This window comes from Cervus canadensis, chromosome 22 (genome assembly GCF_019320065.1).
Source record: "Cervus canadensis isolate Bull #8, Minnesota chromosome 22, ASM1932006v1, whole genome shotgun sequence".
NCBI lineage: Eukaryota > Metazoa > Chordata > Mammalia > Artiodactyla > Cervidae > Cervus > Cervus canadensis.
This window is the reverse complement of record NC_057407.1, coordinates 46,220,665-46,241,371: the sequence shown is the minus strand read 5'-3', so window position 1 is coordinate 46,241,371 and position 20,707 is coordinate 46,220,665. Positions and strand designations below refer to the sequence as shown.

Sequence of the window (20,707 nt, the reverse complement as noted above, 5' to 3'; positions counted from 1 at the left end):
ATCCTTAGTGTATTCTGGGCACTGTGTTCATCACCACACTCCCCTGGGTACCATCACTGTACTCTCCGGGCACCACCTTCTCCCCCTGGGGTCATCTGCTTTACTGGGCAGCTTTTCCCCCTGCCAGGGGCACAGCTGTGTCCCCCCAGGCACTCACCTGCCACCACGGAACCTACTGTCAAAGTGCCAACATGCGGCTGCCTTCTCAGGGCCAAGTTAGGGTGTGGCAAGCAAGGCACTCACCTTGGGTGCAAAATTTAAGGGAGCGACCAAAGCCAAATAGTTAAGGCAAATATTTAAATGACAGTATGTTTAAAAAGCAAAATTAATGCAAAAATTCACAAAGAATAAAATATAAGTGTTTTCACTGAAGTATAGTTGATATACAATATGATAGAATTTACAGGTGTACCATACAGTCATTCACAAGTTTTAAAGGTTATATACCATTTATAGTTGTTACAAAATATTTGCTGTCAAAATGCAAACATTTTGACTAAAGACAGGGTCTATTAATAGTGAATACCTCTGACTGGAGACTGAGACAAAAGGAAATAATTATCCCCCTATGTAATATTCTTATATATTTTAATGATAATTTTTCTAGCATATTAAAGTATCTGAAAAAAATAGTGAAAAGTTGAAAAGCATGTATATATTATTTTAAGTTTAAATATTTTATTTTAAAAGCACAACTATTTATAATTTTACTTTCCAGCCTTAATGGAAGCACTCTCATCAATAATATTTTCAAGGTACCATCTCATAGCAGTTGAAACGGCCATTATTAGAAAGTCTACCAGACTTGTCTAGTGGTACAGTGGATTGGAATCCGCCTGATAATGCAGGGGATATGGGTTCAATCCCTGGTTCTGGAAGTTTTCACATGCCGTGGAGCAACTACGCCTGTATTCCACAGCTACTGAGCCTGGGTGCCAAAACTACTAAAGCTTGTGCGCCTAGAGCCCATGCTCCGAAACAAGAGAAGCCACTGCATCAAGAAGGCCTTGCATCACAACAAAGAGTAGCCCTGCTCGCCACAACTAGACAAAGCCCACAAGCAGCAACAAAGACCCAGTGCAACAAAAAAATAAACAAGTAAATAGTTTTTTTTTTAAAAAAAGGCTGCAATTAACAAATGCTGGAGAGGGTGTGGAGAAAAGGGAACCCTCCTACACTGTTGTTGGGAATGTAAGTTGGTGCAGCCAATGAGGAAAACAGTATGGAAGTTCCTCAGAAATCGAAAAATAGAATTACCATATGATCCAGCAATCCCACTCCTGGGCACATATTTAGACAAAACTATAAATCAGAACAAATTCATGCACCCCCATGTTCATAGCAGCACTATTCACAATAGCCGAGACATGAAACCAACCTAAATGTCCATCGACTGATGCATGGATAAGGAAGATGTGGTACATATGTACAATGGAATGCTATTCTGCCATAAAAAGAATGAGATAATGCCATTGGCAGCAACACAGATGCAACTAGAGATTATGATACTTAATGAGGTGAGTCAGAAAGAGAAAGACAGGGCTTCCTTGGTGGCTCATCAGTAAAGAATAATTGTCTGCCAATGCAGGAGACACAGGTTTGATCCCTGATCCGGGAAGATCCCACAAGCTGAGGAGCAGCTAAGCCCTTGCACCATAACTACTGAGCCTGTGCTCTAGAGTCTGGGAGCTGCAGTTATTGAAGCCCTAGTGTCCTAGAGCCTGTGCTCCACAACGAGACGCCACTGCAATGAGAAGCCCGTGAACTGCAACTAGAGAGTAGCCCCTGATCACCACATCTAGACTCAGCACAGCCAAAAATAAATAAATATAATTTAAAAAAAATAAAGACAAATACCACATGATATCACCTACACGTGGAATCTAAAATATGACACAAGTGAATGTATCTACAAAACAGAAACAGACTCACGGACATAGATAAACAGACTCACAGAGACTTGTGGTCGCTAAAGGGGAAGGCATTGGGGGAGGGATGGGCTGGGATATTGGGGTTATCAGATGTAAGCTTTTGTGTATAGAATGGATAAAGAGCAAGGCCCTGCTTCCCAGCACAGAAAACGATATTCAATATCTTATGATAAACCATAATGGAAAAGAATATTTTTAAAAAGAATGTATATAAATGGATCACTGAACTATTTTGCAGAAATTAACACAACATTGTAAGTCAACTATAGTTCAGTAAAAAATATTAAAACTGAAAAAAAAATCTTCAAAATCCACCCCTTTATTCTCTCCTTCAGCCCGTTTCCTCTTCCATCTCCCGTTAGCCATGGTGCGACCTGGAGAAGTTGTGCAGAGAGGGCCCAGGGGCAGCTGTGGGGCGTCACCCACAGACACACAGCCTCACTGCTCTCCCAGGATTTCCCTGCTGCTGTCTGTCGACTCCAGCTTCCCACCCTCAGCAGGATACTTCACATTAATGGCAATTGTCACGAATCAACTGAACATGACACTTGCAGCCTCCCGGCCACGACCGTCTGCAGATCCCCAGTGACATGCTCAGGGTTCCCAGCGTGAGGGCTGCCCCTCTCCATTAGTCTCTCAGCGTCTCTTGACTTCTCGAAACTGACAGCCCTGACTCCGCGCTCAAGGGCCTCCGTGCTGTCAGGGCTGAAGGAGTCTTATTTTCCAAACACCTGCCTGTCATTCTGTTGTTTTCCCCATGGCTTGGAATCAGTAATATCGTCCTGTGTTCTTTACAACATGCCAGATCTAGCCTCAGGCTCAGTGATTCTCAAAGTGTGGACTGCGGAGCAGCAGCCTCACATCACCTGCATGTCGTCAGGAATGCTCATAGTTGGGGCCCGCCCAGACCAAACAAATCAGAACCTCTGAAGTCGGGCCCAGCAAGCTGGGTTTTAAGTTTAAGAACTGCTAAAGGTTAAGAACCACCTTAACCCTAAAGTCTAACCTTTCACTTAATATGAAATGTAAAAATTGAACGCATTTCCTGACAAGTCTATTTTTACTCTTTATCTATTGATTATACTCACATCCTGCCAAAAAAAAAGATGCAGGGGGCTTAAAATAATAATATTGATGATAATAATAATAATAATAAAAGCACATCCTGAAGATTTACACAGGGCAGGATACTGTGACAGGTGCCTCTCATGTATTATATCATTTAATCTTTAGAAAAATCTGATGAAATATTATCTCCTCTGCATCTGGGAGGGGAAAAAACCTCTGTTAGGTTAAATAGCCAAGGATTAGATTTGGGGGAGACAAAAGGTTTGTTTGTTCAGTGGGGTTTTTGTTTTGCTTTTCTAGTAAGTTGGGTATCATACTTTGAATTTATCTTAGGGACATTGTATCCAAGGAGTTACGTAGAAATCATGATTCCTAAGAGTTGAGTCTCACTCAGCAGAGGAGAGGGGCTTCCCCGGGGGCTCAGTGGACACAGGAGACCCGGGTTTGATCCCTGGGTTGAGAATATCACCTGGAGAAGGGGAATGGCCACCCACTCCAGTATTCTTGCCTGGAGAATCCTATGGACAAAGGAGCCTGGCGGTCTACAGTTCATGGGGACGCAAAGAGTTGGACATGACTGAGCGACACACACATAGCAGAGGGGGTCTGAGTGATTCTGGCGGCAAAACTTTCTCTTGTCCTTTCCTCATTACACGTGCTCCCTGGGGGGAGCGGCCATCAGCAGGGTGACAGACCTGGCTGCAAAGTTCTGGGCTCCCCGGGCCTCTGTCGGCAGGAGTAAGAGGGCACACTGTCATTCAGGGAAGTCTGTCCCCGGACAGCTGCTGTCTCATGTGACAAGCAGCCGAGGTCCACGCTGATGTCAGTTACCGGTCCTGATCCTATATTGTGGTCTACACAGGAGGAGGGGTGGCTCTCCGATTTTTACTTCCTTAGAGTTTTCTCTAATGGTCTTCTTATAATAGAACTTAGTGTAATGACTATTTCCTCACTCCCTGAAAGGCTGGGAGGAAGAGAGAAGATAGTGCATCAGTTTCTCTGCCTCGGGCAGCATCTGCAGCAGCCGCATCTCCTTTGTGGCCCCACCTCCTGGCTCCAGGATGCTCCTTCCAGCAATGCCACCTCCTCCCTGGCCCCTCTGGCCCTGGGGTGGTGGCAGCTTCCCCGCGGCTAGCCTCTGGATGCCTCACCGTCCTCTCATGGGAGTCTCAGTGGTTTCGTCCTCTATGTAACCAATTGCCTGTGTTAGAGTCGATCTGTTTGAAAGACCTGGAGTTTTCTCTCTTTTATGTCCGTTCAGTGTGTTGTTGGTGCTGAATCTTCTCATTCTGTGTTCTGTGAGGCAGAGCTCACCGATCATGGTTGTGCTTACAGTTTTTAGGAGAGATGCTTTGTTATCCATACATCATCAGGGTCCTCTTGAGTTGGTCATGGAGTTTAATTGCTGTGCTTCTTAATTCTTACCAACAAAGTAATGTTAGTTCATCATTATTAATTTAGTCTGCTGTAGACTGTTTGGGAAACTTTGCTTTATATAATGATTTGAACTTGGCTCATCAGTATTTTTGGCATTTTATTTAATCATTTATTTCTGTAATGGAAGCACATGAAATTGGAACTACCACTGTAATTATTCTATTCCTCTTCCAAACATTTTTTATCAGCCAGTTTAGTTCTTTTTCCTTGGAAAGCAGGAGAAGCAAGTGAAAGTGTTAGCCACTCAGTCATGTCTGACTCTTTGTGATCCCATGGACTGTAACCCACCAGGTTCCTCTGTCCATGAAATTCTCCAGGCAAGAATACTGGAGTGGATTGCCTTGCCTTCCTCCAGGGGATCTTCCCAACTCCGGGATCAAGCCCGGGTCTCCTGCATTGCAGGTGGATTCTTGACTGCCTGAACCACCAGGGAAGCCCAGGAAAACAGGAAGGAGGGAGGCAAGTCAACTGTTGAGAGAGACAACTTGTCCTACCTAAGTAGATTGTGGTCTAAATTAACAACTAAACAAAAACCATATGTGAACTCAGAAAACACCCAGCTAATTTCACTGGGCCAGTGCTTATTAAGCTTTGATGGACCTAGTAACCACCTGGGAATCTTGCTAAAGTGCCGTTTGATTCCGCCGGTCTCAGGGTGAGAGCAGAGGGCTGGGATTGCCATTTTTGTCGAGGCTCCGTACGGTGCCCACACAGCTGGTCCGAGGACTGCGCAGGAGGCCGGGGGATACATAGACTGTCCCCCATCTGTGTGCATGGCGCCTGCCGTGTCGGACCTGAGGGCCACGGCGGCCTTGCTTCACCACCAGCAGCAGGATCTGAGCAGTTCTGGCGTAGGCAGTTCCTTCCTCTTCACAATCCTGTTATTTTGTCTAATGAGCTGAAATCAGTCTGGCATTCCTGGGATTGTAATTTCAGTGCTGCTCTTGTGATGTAATTTCCAGTCTGTCTTCTGATGAGAATGCACCATGTTTGTAAGTTTATTCATGTCACAGACAAAAAATTAGCAAACTGCTTATACAAACAAGTGACTTGAAGTGTTTAGTATCCACAGAATGATAAGTAGGTTGTTTGGGGGGAAATGATACAATGATTTGACATTTCCTTCTGAATTCTTGATCCCTGGGGCTTTCTATTTGCTTACACTTTGAAGCAAAAGCCATCATTTGCAGTAAGAACGCTAACTAGAGGTTCTGGAAGGAAAATAAGCTGAGCGGATGTCAAGGCGCTGACCCAAGGATGAAGTCTACAGTCTGTTCCCTGATTTGCTCTTAGTTCAGTCAGTGACTAGCAAATTACTTGTCTCCATTTTCCCTGTAAACTAGAGATAATGATTATTTTTACCTCCCTTAACCCCAATTTTTGGTTTCAGTGCTACCTGTGGACCAAAGACCACCAAATCCATTTTTCTAGTTCAGATTTCTATCTACAGACTAGTACATCCAATGAGCACCAGGTATTGCCACCTGAGGATGTGGGGGGCAGCCCAAATACAGGTGTCCTGACTGAACTTACCACCTTCCCTCCAAACCTGATCCTCTTCCTGTATTCCCTCGTTGGGTGACCATCATTTTACAGACAAACCAACGGTAGTTCCAAGGACTAAATGTCATCAGTTCCGACTATGTTGTGATTGGTGAATTTCGAAGGCTTGGCTGTTGACTTTTTTAAAGCTTTAGTGTTGAAAGAAATTATCATGGTTGGATTGTGAAACCACCCAGGACTAAGAACCTTTGTATGGGCATCCTTAGGGACAAATTGGGATCATTTACAAAATAAGCCAGAGAAATAAAGCAGGGTCCCTCTGTACAGTTCCAACTTGGAAAGTTTTTCACCGTAAGTCTCATCATCAGCACCATGGCTCCCTGTCCTTCCTAAGGCACCTCTCCTATGTGTTTACTGCAGTGAGAAGGGGCAGTTTGGGTGTCATTAAAGAAAATGCCTGGTATATCTGGGAAAGATGAAAACTCTAATTCAAAAAGATACATGCACCCCAGCGTTCATAGCAGCCCTATCCACAACAGGCAAGACATGGAAGCAACCTAAATGCCCATCAACAGATGGACGGATAAAAAAGATGCGGTCTGTGTCGGAAGGTGTGGAACAATGGAATACTGCTTAGTCATAAAAAAGAATGAAGCAATGCCATTAGGAGCAACATGCATGGACCTAGAGATTATCATACTAAGTGAAGTAAGTCAGACAGAGCAAGACAAATATCATATGTTGTAGCTTATTTGTGAAATCTAAAATGTGATACAAATGAACTTATTAAAAAAAAAACAGAAACAGGCTCATAGACATAGAAAACAAACATGGTTACCAAAGGGGAAAGGAGAGGGAGAGGAATATATTAGGAACTTGGGATTAACAGATACTCATGAATACATATAAAATAGATAAACAACAAGGATCTACTGTATAGGACAGGGAACTGTTCTGAATATTTGGTAATAAATCATAGTGAAAAAGAATCTAAAAAATAATATGCATATATATATTTATATGTGTGTGTGTGTTTACCACTGAAACACTTTGCTGTACATCTGAAACTAACACACTGTTATTCATCAACTACACTTCAAGGTTTTAGGTCCAGAAAATAATGCCCGAGCCATAAATCAGGACGGACTCTGTTCTCACACCTCTGTGGGAATGATACAGAATCCAAAGCCTGTCAGCCATCCTGGAGATGCCTTTGGCTTGACTTCTGGTTCCATGGCATGATGCCTCTGGAACTGAGGCATCTGGAACTAAACTGAAGAGACTAGTCTGACCGCTGGGTACGAGCTTTGTTGGTTTTGTCGCCACCCATAGCTGGCGGCATGTGGCAGCACAGTGCCTGCACGAGAAGCACTCAATAAACAGTGAGGAGTGAAAGAATGAGTGAGTGGACACATGAAGGAATTCACGCACAGACGCATCTTGTCCCAGTGGGACACGACATGGGGCTCTTTCCTCCTCATCTACGCTTGCCTGAAGCTGCCTCTACTCGGGAGGCGGCTGGAGATGTGAAGGCGGGCTGGGGACCCTGCAGCACTCAGCCAGTCCATCCTGGGTGTGGCCGTGCCCACAGCCTTCTTCCCACACCTCTGCCCTACAAACCGTACGTATCCTGTGAGTTTCCTCTGAGCTGTGAGTTTTAAAATAAGTGAAACAAAAGCAGTAATAGCAAATGAAGGTAATCATGACTGAGCATTCCCTGGGGCTTCCAGAGACGCTCTCCACATTAACGCGAAGTCAAAACATAATCTAAAATGCATCGGTTCTACGGAAAAGCTTTCTAGTCTCCAAATTAGGCTGCAGGTTTGCTGGTCATTCTCTAAGGATTCAGTACCTCTCATCCTGCCACCTTCCAGCAGCCCAGGCAGAGCCCTGATTCCCCTCTCTGACTTGAGCAAGCAGAGGCATTTGAGTTTCCGTGTCATCAAAGTGTTTCTAAATGCCATAGAGTTTTGGTATAACCAGGGAAGGGAGAGCTCATCCTATGATGCACTTGAAGTACAGTAAATCCCCTATGTAAGAACAAGTTCCAATCTGAGAGTGTGTTCATAACTCCAATTTGTTCCAAGTCCAACAAAGTTAGCCTAGGTACAACTAACACAATTGGCTATAATAGTACTGGACTGTAGTAGGTTTATAATACTCTTCACCCAAGGGACTTCCCTGGTGGGCCAATGGTTAAGAATCTGCCTTGCAATGCAGGGGACGCAGGTTTGGTCCCTGGTCTGGGAACTACATGAAGCAACAAAGGCTGCGTGCCACAACTACTGAGCCTGTGCATCACAACTAGAGAGTCTATGCACCGCAATGAAAGATCCTCCAGGACGCAGTGAAGATCTCACGTGTCGCAACTAAGACCCAATGCAGCCAAATAAATTTTTAATCAAGAAAGAAAAAAAATAGTTTCATACAAGTACATTAAAAAAAATAAGCACAGAAAATAAAGAAAATATTGTTAGTATTACAGTATAGGGCATCACCAACTCAATGGACATGAGTTTGAGCAAACTCTGGGAGATAGTGAAGGACAGGGAAGCCTGGCGTGCTGCGGTCCATGGGGTCACAAATAGTCGAACACAACTGGACGACGACAACCACCTTGAAAAGTACAGTCGCACAGAACAACACCTGGCAGACAGGGGCTGGCATCCAGTGAACAGGCAAGAACAGTTACTGCGTGGAGATGGGATGGTGGAGCTGAAGGATCCCATGAGGCTTAGGGGATTAAGTAGTTTGCTCACAAGCAATGGGCAATACATGTTGGGGTCTGGGCCCATCCAGCCTGCTCCAGCACCCATGAGAATTTCATAATGACTCAAGGGAAGTTTTTGGCACAGTGCCCAACATAGAGCAAGCACTCACATAATGGTGTTCATTTTGTTAATAGTAATGATACTGATGATACAGTGCAGTTTTATGTAAAAGGATGACACCTTTGGTACATTCTGCCATTTACAGCTGCTTTCCTCCCTCAGGGAAGACAAGCCTCTATTTGCTATCTTGTCTACCAAGCCAGAGTGGAGGGGATGATGCTTGTTCTCTGCCCTTTTGTCTTGCTTCCTGTGCTTTACTTGGGGTTCAGACATGGGCTTTTCCATGGAAAAACTGGCCACTCCATCGGGGGTTTCTTGGGGTTCACATCTCACCCCAATTTGAGGACTTCAAAATCTCACACTGCGGATGAAGAGGGACATTGGTACAAACTTTCTGAAAGACCGACATGTTTGAACCGAGCAATTATACTTCGAGAACCCACAACTGTAGATATGTTGATCATTTAGCTGCCAACATATGCATCACAGAATTGCTTTTGATAGTAAATGAAATGGGCAAATTCAATGTCCAGAGACAAGAGACTAGTGACATAAAACATGCTATGTTCATACTATGGTGAATTCTGGGGCTACTAAAAATGCTGTGGGGAAGACTGTTCAACAACATTAAAGTCCATCAGGAATATTAAGTGAAAAAAATAGATTTAAAGCTGTGTCCATCCGTCACTAGATTTTATTGTCTATTATGTACACTGCAGTGGGGGAAAAAACCTGTTTTCCATGAGCATATGTTCCATTGGAAATAGAAAATAGATAATAAACAACTTAATAATTATTAATTAGAATATTAATGTACTGATTGTCTTATAAATAATAATTATATAAAATTAAACATCAGGTACAGAGAAGCACCCTAGAAATTTGGGGAGAGAAAATGGGAGGAAGAGGATAGATGTATTGGCATGGTGGTGGTGGTTTTTAGGGGGGTCAGGGAGGGCCTCCCAAGGAGGGGACATTGGTGCAGAGAGCTCCGAGTTTGTGGAGCTGGCAGGCTTGACTCTGGGGTACATGAACAGAGTCTGGCAGGCCGGCAGGTGGGGCTCCCTCAGTGCTGAACAAGGAGGGCTTTACCACCAGGTGGTAACCCCGGTACTGAAGTCTTAATCCTCCTCAAGCAGATCGTTCAATTTTATTAGAGAACTGCTTTCTATTTTTGACTAGAGCCAAGCATCTTTGGACCAACTGTCAGTTTGGGAACAAGGATGGGGGCCCAGAGGCCTCACTGTCATCAACACAGTTACTAAACTAGCTTTGTGAGGACCATCTCATAATCCAGTCCTGCTCTCTGCACCAAACAACTTTGTTTTTTCTATGAGTCAGCTAGCTTCTTTTTTGTTTTGCTCACTAGTTTGTTGTTCTTTTTTTGCTTCCACATATAAGTGATATCACACAGCATTTGTCTTTCTCTGTCTGACTTACTTCCCTCAACATGATGCCCTCCAAGTCCATCCCTCAACATGATGCCCTCCAAGTCCATCCATACTGCTGTGGGCATGTGTGCCTAGATGCTCAGTCTTGTCTGACGCTTTGCGACCATATAAACTGTAGCCCACCAGGCTCCTCTGTCCATGGGATCCCCCAGGCAAGAATCCTGGAGTGGGTTGCCATGCCCTCCTCCAGGGGATCTTCCTGACTCAGGGATCGAACGCGCGTCTATTATGTCTCCTGTATTGGCAGGCCATATTGTGCAGATTTCATTCTTTTTTACCAATGAGTATTCACCATTCAACATTAAATTTGACCTCCCGGTCTGTGAGTCCCAGTCCTTCTGACTGTTTTGCAGGACAACATTCTCTGTTACCTTTATGCTATCGCTCACTTAGAACTTTCCAGAAATCTGTCAGAATCTCTGATTCTCCTCCATGCTCCACTCTTCATTTCTACAAATTTCTTTCCCTTTGGACAGCTCACATTTCACTGGCATCTGGGGAAGAAGGGCAGCGAAACATGTGCTTGTTCCTCCACTGAATTAGAAGCATTTATATTCATCTTGCTTCTCTGAACTTTTAAAATGAGTTTATGCATTATTTCCATCCATAACAAGAAAAATAACAAAAGCTATTCTTAAAATGGGAGGGGTTTAGCAACTTGTTCTCATCAGGCAATAAAGAGAAGAATCGCATCAGTGTTTCATACCAAGTGTGATAGCGCTGACCAGGAAACCTCTTTCCCGCGGTACTTCAGGCTGAATGAGTAAGAGGCTGCAGAATTTTGCCATAGAGCCCAGGGTCTCACTTGTGCTCTTCTGTCTTCCCAAGCTGAATTAGAAATGCTGTTAATGTAGTAAGACTACCAACTATAAAGCCTGAGAGCTACTAAACAGATGTGTCAGCTAGTAGCTTCAAATAGCTACATTTATCAGCTTGCTCTTCGGATGGACTCGGATGCACGGTTCTTCTGCTTGTCTCACTTATGCTCACTCACGCATCTCCAGTCAGCCAGCAGTCAGTGGCCTCGCTCTCCTGTCCAGGGGTTGGCTGGCTATTGGCTGGGGCAAGAAGGGTGATCAGGCCGAGTGTCTCTCGTCATCCCAAAGGCTATTTTGGGCTTGTTCACATGGCAGTGAGTTGCAGGGCGTCCAGGAGCAGCAAGAGAGGAAGCTGGCAGGCTCTGGACTTGCACAGCATTGCTTCCACCAGTCTCGGTGGTCAGAGCAAGTCACAGGGCCAGCCCAGATCCATGGAGCAGAGAAAAAAGCTCTGTGTCTTGACAGAAGGAGCTTGCAAAGCATTGTGGCAGCTTTTGCAATTCCTTGTTTCCTAATTCTCTCCTTTAGTTCTGATTTTCTGTTTCCTACTTCTATGTTGTCCTCAGGGTTCTCAGGACCCAGTCTCTGGAATGGTTCTACAATAACGTGAAGAGTCGCTTCAAACGCTTTGGCAGCGCCAAGGTCTTAAAGAACTTGTACAGGAAACATCGGCTGGAGACCGGGGTCTGCTTTGACATCGTGGGTACGCTGGCTGCCTGCCACCCTGGGGGTCCTTGGGGGGCTGGTGGGATAGAAGGAGGCCTGCCTTGGAGGTCCCATACACTATGACCTACTCACATGGGACACAGAAAGTGGCTTAAATACTTGACTGTAGTAAGGAGCGGAAATACGAGGGCATGTACCAAAGATTCTGAGTTTTTTAAAAATATTTATTTGTTTGACTGTGTCGGTCTTAGTTGTGGCATGTTTCAGCACTCAAGCTCCAGAGCACAAGGACGCATAGTTCAGGCACACGGTCTTCGTTTCCCCAACCAGGTATTGAACCCATGTACCCTGCATTGGAAGGTGGATTCTTTTTTTAATTAATTAATTAATTTTAATTGGAGGATCATTACTTTACAATATTGTGATGGTTTGGAAGGCTGATTCTTAATCACTGGACCACCAGGGAAGTCTCATAGTTTCCAAGTTTTAAGTCCTGTGATTCTGGCATCTCCACTGGGCTGGCTATGTTAGCAGCTGGGAGAACCAAAGTGTTTCTGCATACTGTGGACATTTGAATTCCAAATTCCTAGAAATGAAAGATCCCTGACCATTTCCCCCTAAAGATTAAAACACTGGAAAGTCATCTTTGTTTGGTCATGTAGACTAGGTCTGTTCTCAGAGGATATGCGCCCCATCCCCGCTTCCTTCCTACCCCAAAATTTTGTACCAACCAGGCCCAGAATTTGATGTCATGGGACAGTCAGAAAAGTCTCAGCTTCCTCCCAGGAAGGACGGACAACTTGGAAGGAAGGACAAATAGGATAAACAGACAAATAGGATTTATTTATTCCTAATAGACCAGCCAGTGGAAAGAAATGGTTGTCAGAATATGAACAGTATGTCTTCCCCAAAGAAGGCTGTTTTTTCTGTCTTGAAGCAGATTTTTCCTTAACTTTGCTGACACAGGTAAATGCTTTTTCTCCGTGAGAAAGAGGGAAGAAAAATATCGCTTCCATCTCATTTGGAGCTTTTTCATCATCATTATTTTACATTGCTGTGTTGTCAGTAAAGTCTTTGGTTGTGTCTTATCTAAAAATATGAGATGAGCCACTGAGATGAGCGGGAAACAGAGTGGAAGCATTAAACACGGAGAATCATTAGGGCCTTTTGCGGCAGCTGTTAGAATCTCTGTCTTTCAAACCACTCAGGAAGCCTGTAGCTAAGACAGCAGGGCCGAAGACTTCCACATACTATTTTTAATCTTCTCTTTGCTGATTTTTCTAAAAACATTTCTCAAGGAACAAAGACCAAAAGAAAAGAAAAGCAATGAAGCTTAAAAGTAATCATGTTAACAGGTTTTCAACCCAAAGAGATACGTCAAGAAAGTTCCAGAGTTGCATTGTCTCATCATTTGCATCCCATTTTTCTTTCTTGTTCATCCTCAGATCAGCTCCATGATCTGTCTTACATGTCACCACATTCAAATCTCAAGGGTGTTCTCTACTGCTTCATGCAAAATGAGCAGAAGGGGCGGAGCCAACACATTTGGAGAATCCTATAAACAGAGCACAACTGCGATCTCTTTCTCTTTCTCCCCTGGGCCCCGCAGATGGAGCAGGGAAACGTGAATTCCAAGTGGGCCAGCCAGAGGCTTTGAAATGTTCAAGTGCTATTTTCAAAGGCAAATCATTTGCTGGGAATAACTCTGCCACTATTGAAGCAGATTTAGGTCCTGGAGCCTCTGTGATTCGCCACTTCTTTCATCTGGGCCTTAATCACCCCGCTTACCACGTTGCATTCAGGGGGATGGTTTACAAAGCTGCTCTCCTGCTGGACCTGGCAGAGGCTATAGCTTCTTTATCTCTGTGTTTCAAAAGTGTGGTCCAGTGGCTGATACCTTTTAGGTCCTCAGTATTGCACAATTCAGGCTTGAAAGCACTTCGTAGGTACCAGGACACTTCACAGAAGTACTGGCATCAGTTACTTTGATTTGATCTGTATCTCCATTTAAACTAAGATTTCCTTTTGATCAACATGAAGACAAGCGGGCAGGAGATAGTTTATGAGACGGTACTGAAATCTGTAAAGTCGTGATCATAAAACAGTGAGGTTGGTTCTACCTACCACCTAGAAAATTGAGTTACATATACCTCAAGTTTGGAGAAATCTCCCAGTGTGTGAGTGGCTTCCTGGTTATATTAGATGACTGTGGAGTCATCAGCATTAGCTCCTACCTACCACCCAACACCTTAATGTGGTTGTCATCTGCCATCCTCAAGCCTGACTACACTTTAGAATCACCTCAGGAACTGAAAAAAAACTCACAGCACCAGAGTCATTTTCCACCCCCAGCCAATTACTTCCAAATCTCTGGAGGTGGGCCCAGCACAGATATTTTTTAAAAAGCTCTCCAGGTTATTTTAAGATGCAGTCAAGACTTGAGAACCTCAGCTGGAGGTTCTGAATAAGATGTTTCCATCTTCAACTCCACCTGAGGGTATTTAGAATATTGATTGTCAGAACATAATCTACAGGGTGCAAGACCGGTGCTCTGTTCCAGGACTCTCAGCAGAAAATTCCTTTTATCTATGGAATAGCGCCACTGCATGGACCAGTGTGCTGCTGCTGCTGCTAAGTCGCTTCAGTCGTGTCCGGCTCTGTGTGACCCCATAGATGGCAGCCCACCAGGCTCCTCCATCCCTGGGATTCTCCAGGCAAGAGCACTGGAGTGGGTTGCCATTTCCTTCTCCAATGCATGAAAGTGAAAAGTGAAAGGGAAGTCACTGAGTCGCGTCCGACTCTTAGCGACCCCATGAATTGCAGCCCACCAGGCTCCTCCATCCACGGGATTTTCCAGGCAAGAGTACTGGAGTGGGGTGCCATTGCCTTCTCGATGAACCAATGTAGTTTGCCATAAAACCAATTAGTCCATTGAAAATTCATTGAGTTCACAGAATCTTACAGACCACCCATCATATGCACCCTTGCATGACCATCTGTCGCAAGCCCTGGTGACCAGATTAGGCCTAACTGACAACACATTTGTTTTATCAGATAAATCCTAGTTGTATTCATTCCTTCAGTAAACATTTTTAGAGGGCCGCAAGGTATGTGGGACCTTAGCTCTCCAACCAGGGATGAAACCTGAGCCCTCTACATTGAAAGCATGGAGTCTTAATCACCGGACCTCCAAGGAAGTCCAGTAAACTTTTAGTGAGTGCCTGGTGGCCAAAACCTGTCCATCTCAGAGCCAACTTTGCAGTGGAGAGGTCAGAGAAATAAGCAAATAGATTTATAAAAAATATAATGTCCAATGGGAATGCGTGCTCAATGTGATTTATCTGATAGATTAATCATGACTTTTTTTTTAAGTTTTTTTTAATGTGGACCATTTTTAAAGTCTTTATCGAATTTGCTAAAACACTGTTTTTGTTTTATGTTTTGGTTTTTTGGCTGTGATGCATGTGAGATCTTAGCTCCCCAACCAGGGATCAAACCCACACCCCCTGCATTGGAAGACAGTCTAACCCACTGGGCCACCAGGGAAGTCCCTCAGCATGATATCTTTAACATTTATTCTTGACAGTTCCCCAGTGGTCAACTGCACACTCTCGCTGCCAAGGAGATCATGCATGCCTGAGATCCTTCATGCTGTGCAACCAAAAGGGAAAAACAAACAAACAAACAAAAAAAACAGCTATTCTAAGATGAAAGTAGCCCTTATGAATATACTCAATCCCTAGACAACTTGATAAATATATATGTTTATTTAGTTGTTGTTGTTTAGTTGCTAAGTGGTGTCTGACACTTTTGTGGCCCCATAGCTCACCAGGCTCTTCTGTCCGTGGAATTTCCCAGGCAAGAATACTGGAGTGGGTTGCTAGTTCCTCCTCCAGGGGATCTTCTTGATCCAGGAATCGAACCCACGTCTTCTGCGTCCCCTGCACTGGCAGGCGGATGCTTTACCACTGAGCCACCAGGGAAGCTCATTTATTTAGTTTTAGATAAGTAAAATGGGGAAAACAAATCCTACTTCTATTTATTAGTATGATATATCTATTTTTGATATGATTCTGGGAAGGGTCTATGACATCCTTCACCTGGGATTTGAGTGACAAACACTGACTCTTACAAACACTGAGCTGTGTGAAGTCGGAGGTTCCTCCGGCTCACGGAAGCTCTGACTTGGTACCTGGCTACCGGTCTCAGTTTCCAGAACAGTTCAGTCACTTTCTGCCCTTGGAAAAACCCCATCATCCTAAATGACACACAGAAGCTCCCACCTATGACTGTAAAGGGACCCAGGGAGTGTCGTTGTGCAAGAAGGTTTATAATAATGCAAAATCAGAGCCTGTCCTGGTTGGCGCAGGCTCCCAAGGATGCTGTCAGATCTGCCCCTTCCTCACACTCCCCACCGCCCTCCGTGTTGTCTCGGGACACAGCCTCGCCGCCTCCTTCGCGGGGCAGGCCCTGTACACCTCCACATCTAACTCTGTCACTTTCCACGAAGGGCTCAAGGTCACTCAGCCCTTCCATCTTGCCTTTCAGCCTCTCCCTTAACTGGTTCCTCCCTATTGATCTGAGATCACGCCAGTCTCTCCTGTCTCCTAAGCCCTTCCTGGACTGCACATTCTCCTCTGCTTCCGCCCTGCCACCCTCTTTCTCATCACGGGGACACTCCAGAGGGCGGGCCGCACTCCCCACTTCCTCTCTAGAAACCCACCCTCTCCCTCTTCCAAGCTGTCCTCCACACAGCAGCCGGCGTGCACCTTTAGAAGCATACACCTGGCCAGATCATCCCTCTGTGGCCTTCACTGGCTTCAGGTGGCTTCAAGTTGGGACAAAGATCAGAACACTGCATGGCTTGCCCCCAACCCATCTCACCCCAGGCTGTCACACAGCCTCTGCTTTAGGGCTCAGGTGCGCCCTGCTGTCCCTACTGCCTGTCCCCATGCAAGCTGTGTGCTCTGCCCCGGGACTCCTTCCCACCCCCACACCCCTTTGCCTGGTCTCTCACCATCTAGGTCAATCTTCCCTACTGAACACCCGCCCTATTCTGTGAACCACCCAGGCACAGCATTCAACGTATCTATAGCTTTCTATTTATTTATATAAATCTTTGGTTATTGAATTCTCATCCACTACACTGACAAGTTGTCGGGGCAGCGAGGTCTTCTGGCTTTGCTCACCAATCACTCTAACATCCAGCCCAGGGCCAAGCATCTACTAGGTCCCAATGGAATATTTGCTTGATGAATGAATGGATGCTGGATGCAACCAAGCCAAACTGAAATATTTGCACTTAGCTGTGTAGTCTGAGAACTGAGGTGATGACTTATCCTAAAGGCTTATTTTATAAATGAGGAGATAGAGACATAGGCAGATAAAGTCACTTCCTACGGTCACAGAGCTAGAGTAAGTGACTTCGGGTCTTTTGAAAGCCTGGTCAAAAAACACAACTACAGACAATGGTACATGGTCAGACAGAGTCACTGCGGCAGGCACACACTAATGTCGTGTCTCATAAAGGTCACATCCCACTGGCCCCGCGGCAGGAACCTATGGCAGTCACCCTCAGAGTTTCCACACCAGAGCCCCATGCAGCCCATCCAGGGAAGTGCAGGCTCTATTATTTGTATCAAAGGTCTACTGCTTAGTTTGACTTGGAATCAGTAGCATTTCCCCCTTTTGAGCTAAGACATGTAGACCCACGTTTATTCTCTTGCTTCTATCAGTGTTTTCCACCAGCATCCAATTCAAGAATTTTTCTTGAGCTCCTGCTATCACCATGCTGCCGTGGGCACTGGGAATACAATATAGTAATTTTAAAAGGAAAGAGCCATGACACACACCTCACACCTTCAAAGATCTCATTTGATGAATTAATGTGTGAATACGGATGGTAAACCACCAACTGAAAAAGGGCTTAGCCAACTGCACTTTCCAGCCTGGAACTAAGGCACTAGGGTGTGCATTCAACTGACCGGAGACCAGAGAAGAGGCAGTAGGCCTTAAAAGATCATATGCTGAGGCTTACTTTGTTTTGCTCTGGGTTTGTTTCCCCGAACTGCTAATGACAGTTAATTCACTGGCTAAAGGCAACTGTTTGGATTGATGCCATGAACAGTAGCTAAAGACCAGGCGTTCAGTGTCTCATCACTCATCACGAGGAGAATTCTGTCATTATCACAGCTTTTCTAGTAAGGAGACCCAAGTGTTTGAGTGGTTAAGTAACTTGATCAAGGTTACACAACTGGTCATTTGCAGATCCAGGAAATGACCTCATAGCTCTCAGACTTCAATCTTTTGTTCCATGTTTGATTCCATACTACTTCCAAAGAAGGCTCTGGAAGAAAGTTGGGGGTGGAAGCGATGCTACATGAGAAATTAATATGAGAAAGAAAAAATGTGACTGGTCAAAATCTGTAGCTTATTGTGGAACCCAGTAATTCCCTAAATTTATTGCCTAAAAACCCAGGAATTCCCTAAACTTATTTGCAAGGCAAATAATCAAAGTGGGTAATGGTGGTCTGCCAATTTAGTAGCACAGTGCGCCAGGCTCACTGAACACCTTGGATAATCTTATATCCTCTCTCTCTCTCTCTCAGGAGGAAACTTTTTTGAGGCAAACCTGGAGAATGAAGGAAGTGTTTCAGGCAGTGACTCAACATTTTATAGGCAGTCAGAAGGTAAGGTTGCTTATGGGTTTACACCTAATGGGAGGTTGGAGGACTGGAAACTCCTTCAGATCGTCAGGTCCCTCATTGCATTGGGACCACTGATGGAACTCTGTTATTGTGTATGAGCATCTCCCTGGGTCTTCTTTAATTGCCATTTGTGTGAATGCATCATCAAAATAGTTGAATATATCTAAGGTGTAACCTAGAGAAGTGCATTCATTCCCTACCAACCACTAGATACTTAACGATCAACTAGTGTGTGTTTTGGGCTTCTCTGGTGGCCCAGACAGTAAAGAATCTGCCTGCGATGCAAGAGACCTGAGTTCAATCCCTGGGTTGGGAAGATCCTCTGGAGAAGGGAGTGGCAACCCACCCCAATATTCTTGCCTGGAGAATTCCATGAACAGAGGAGGCTGGCTGGCTACAGTCTATGGGGTTGCAAAGAGTTGGGCAGGACTGAGCAACTTTCACTTCACTTTTAGAATATGTGTTTTTCTGGAGTTAGAATATAATAATCAACAAACTCACTTGTGCAATTCATATTGAAATACTCCTAGAAAGAATGTACCATTTATGGATTGACTTTGACTTTTTATACCAATATAATCGTTCCTTTAGAACAGAGATCAAAAGCAAAACAAACTTCTAATTACAAATAAAACCTCCTCCAACACTGCACTCCTTCCCTGAAGTGCTGGGTGTTGGAACAGGTGCTTCCTAGTCCCCCTGGTTCTCTGGTGTGCCCACTGCCCACAGCTTCTGCACTCACCCTGTTCTCTCCTTAGACACCTTCGAATGAAAGTCTGGTCCTCTCTCATCCTTCCTGCTTGAATCTTCTCCCTGGGTTGACACATGACCATGGTGCACCTCCATCTGAATGCCTAGCTCTCACTTCAGCCCGAGGTCTAGACTCAGAGTTCTGATGCTTGACCATCAGGAGCTGTAGCTCCTCCAGGGATCTTGAGTAGCTGTAGCCCCTCAGCGTGTCCTAATCAAGCTCCTCAGCCACTTAAGCCCACCATCAAGACTTAACCTTTCCCTCAATCCCTGTCCCCACTTCCACCCAGTCTCCCAAGTTCCTATCGGTTCTGTTTGCAATCCTTTTCTTTTCTTTCTATTTCAAGAGAAATTTTCTTTTTCTTTCCAATAGAAAGTTGCACTTTTCCTTTCCAATAGAAAGTTCTTTTCTTTTTCTATTCTATTCTATGGCCTGAGCACCTTCCTGCTCTTAACATTCCTATATTAATATTAATTTCAGTGACCATTTAAATCAGCCAGGGTTCTCCAGAGTAACAAAACCAATAGGATATGTACACATAACACACATGCACACATACAAAGGACTTCATTTCAAGGACTTGGGTCACACAGTTTTGGGGCCTGGCATGCCCAAAATCTATAGAATAGGTCAGCAGGCTAGAAACTCTTTAGGAGTTGATCCTCAAGTCTTAAGGCAGGATTTCTTCTCTGGGAAACCTCTGTTTTTGCCCTTAAGGCCTTTCAAGTGATGGGATGGGACCTACTGATATTTTCAAGGGTAATATCCTTTACCCAAAGTCAACTAACCACAAGTAACCACAATGTGAACCACACCTACAGAAACCTTCATAGCCACACCTGGGTTAGTGTTGGATTGAACAGCTGCTGCAAATGGCAACCCACTCCAGTGTTCTTGCCTGGAGAATCCCAAGGACAGGGGAGCCTGGTGGGCTGCCATCTATGGGGTTGCACAGAGTCGGACACAACTGAAGCCACTTAGCAGCAACAGCAGTTATAGCTTTACCAAGTTGACACACAAAAGTAACCATCCCTCTACCTAACTGGTCCTCTAAACTTCGGCCACTCTGCCCCTGCCCTCTTATCCCCCCTCCACCCCCCAGCAGTTATCTCTGAAGCTGACTCAAGCCTTCACTTTCGGACCACACATCTTCAGCGCTCCAGTCCACCTTGTGCCAAAGTCTTAAATGTGGCCTCCAGAGCCTTTCTGATGTCTCCACGCTCCTTCTTTCCAGGGCTCTATGGAAGCTGGTGACTGGCCCCGTCACAGGATCTCCACGCGCTTCTTAGCTGTTACATATGTGTCTGATCACCCGATGGCTTGGAAAGCCCATGAGCGTGTGGACTCAGCTGCTGTTTACTGGGGCATCACTGGGGCCCTCGGAGCCTAGTTCTGGGGAGGTCATGGTGCACTTTGAATCAACAAGAATTTGTAGGGCACTACTTCTGTGAAGAACACATTGCCTGGCCTCTTAAAGAAGAGAGATGGGAGATACAGTGTCTGTCTCCAGAGAGCACTGAGTGTGGTGACAACTTAAATTTAAT

At 44.9% G+C, this 20,707-nt stretch overlaps 1 protein-coding gene across 6 annotated transcripts in view; it reads left to right on the top strand.

The window, feature by feature from the left end:
* The window catches only part of LOC122425065 (myosin VIIA and Rab interacting protein), a 217,642-nt gene that overhangs the window by 127,554 nt on the left and 69,381 nt on the right, over nucleotides 1–20,707 (top strand). For 5 of the 6 annotated variants that reach the window (XM_043443378.1, XM_043443380.1, XM_043443379.1 and 2 more), the window contains exons 4-5: nucleotides 11,606–11,742; nucleotides 18,314–18,394. In XM_043443378.1, coding sequence (XP_043299313.1) covers nucleotides 11,606–11,742; nucleotides 18,314–18,394 — 218 coding nt within the window. The remainder of the gene's footprint in view (nucleotides 1–11,605; nucleotides 11,743–18,313; nucleotides 18,395–20,707) is intronic. The other variant, XM_043443383.1, reaches the window with a different exon arrangement.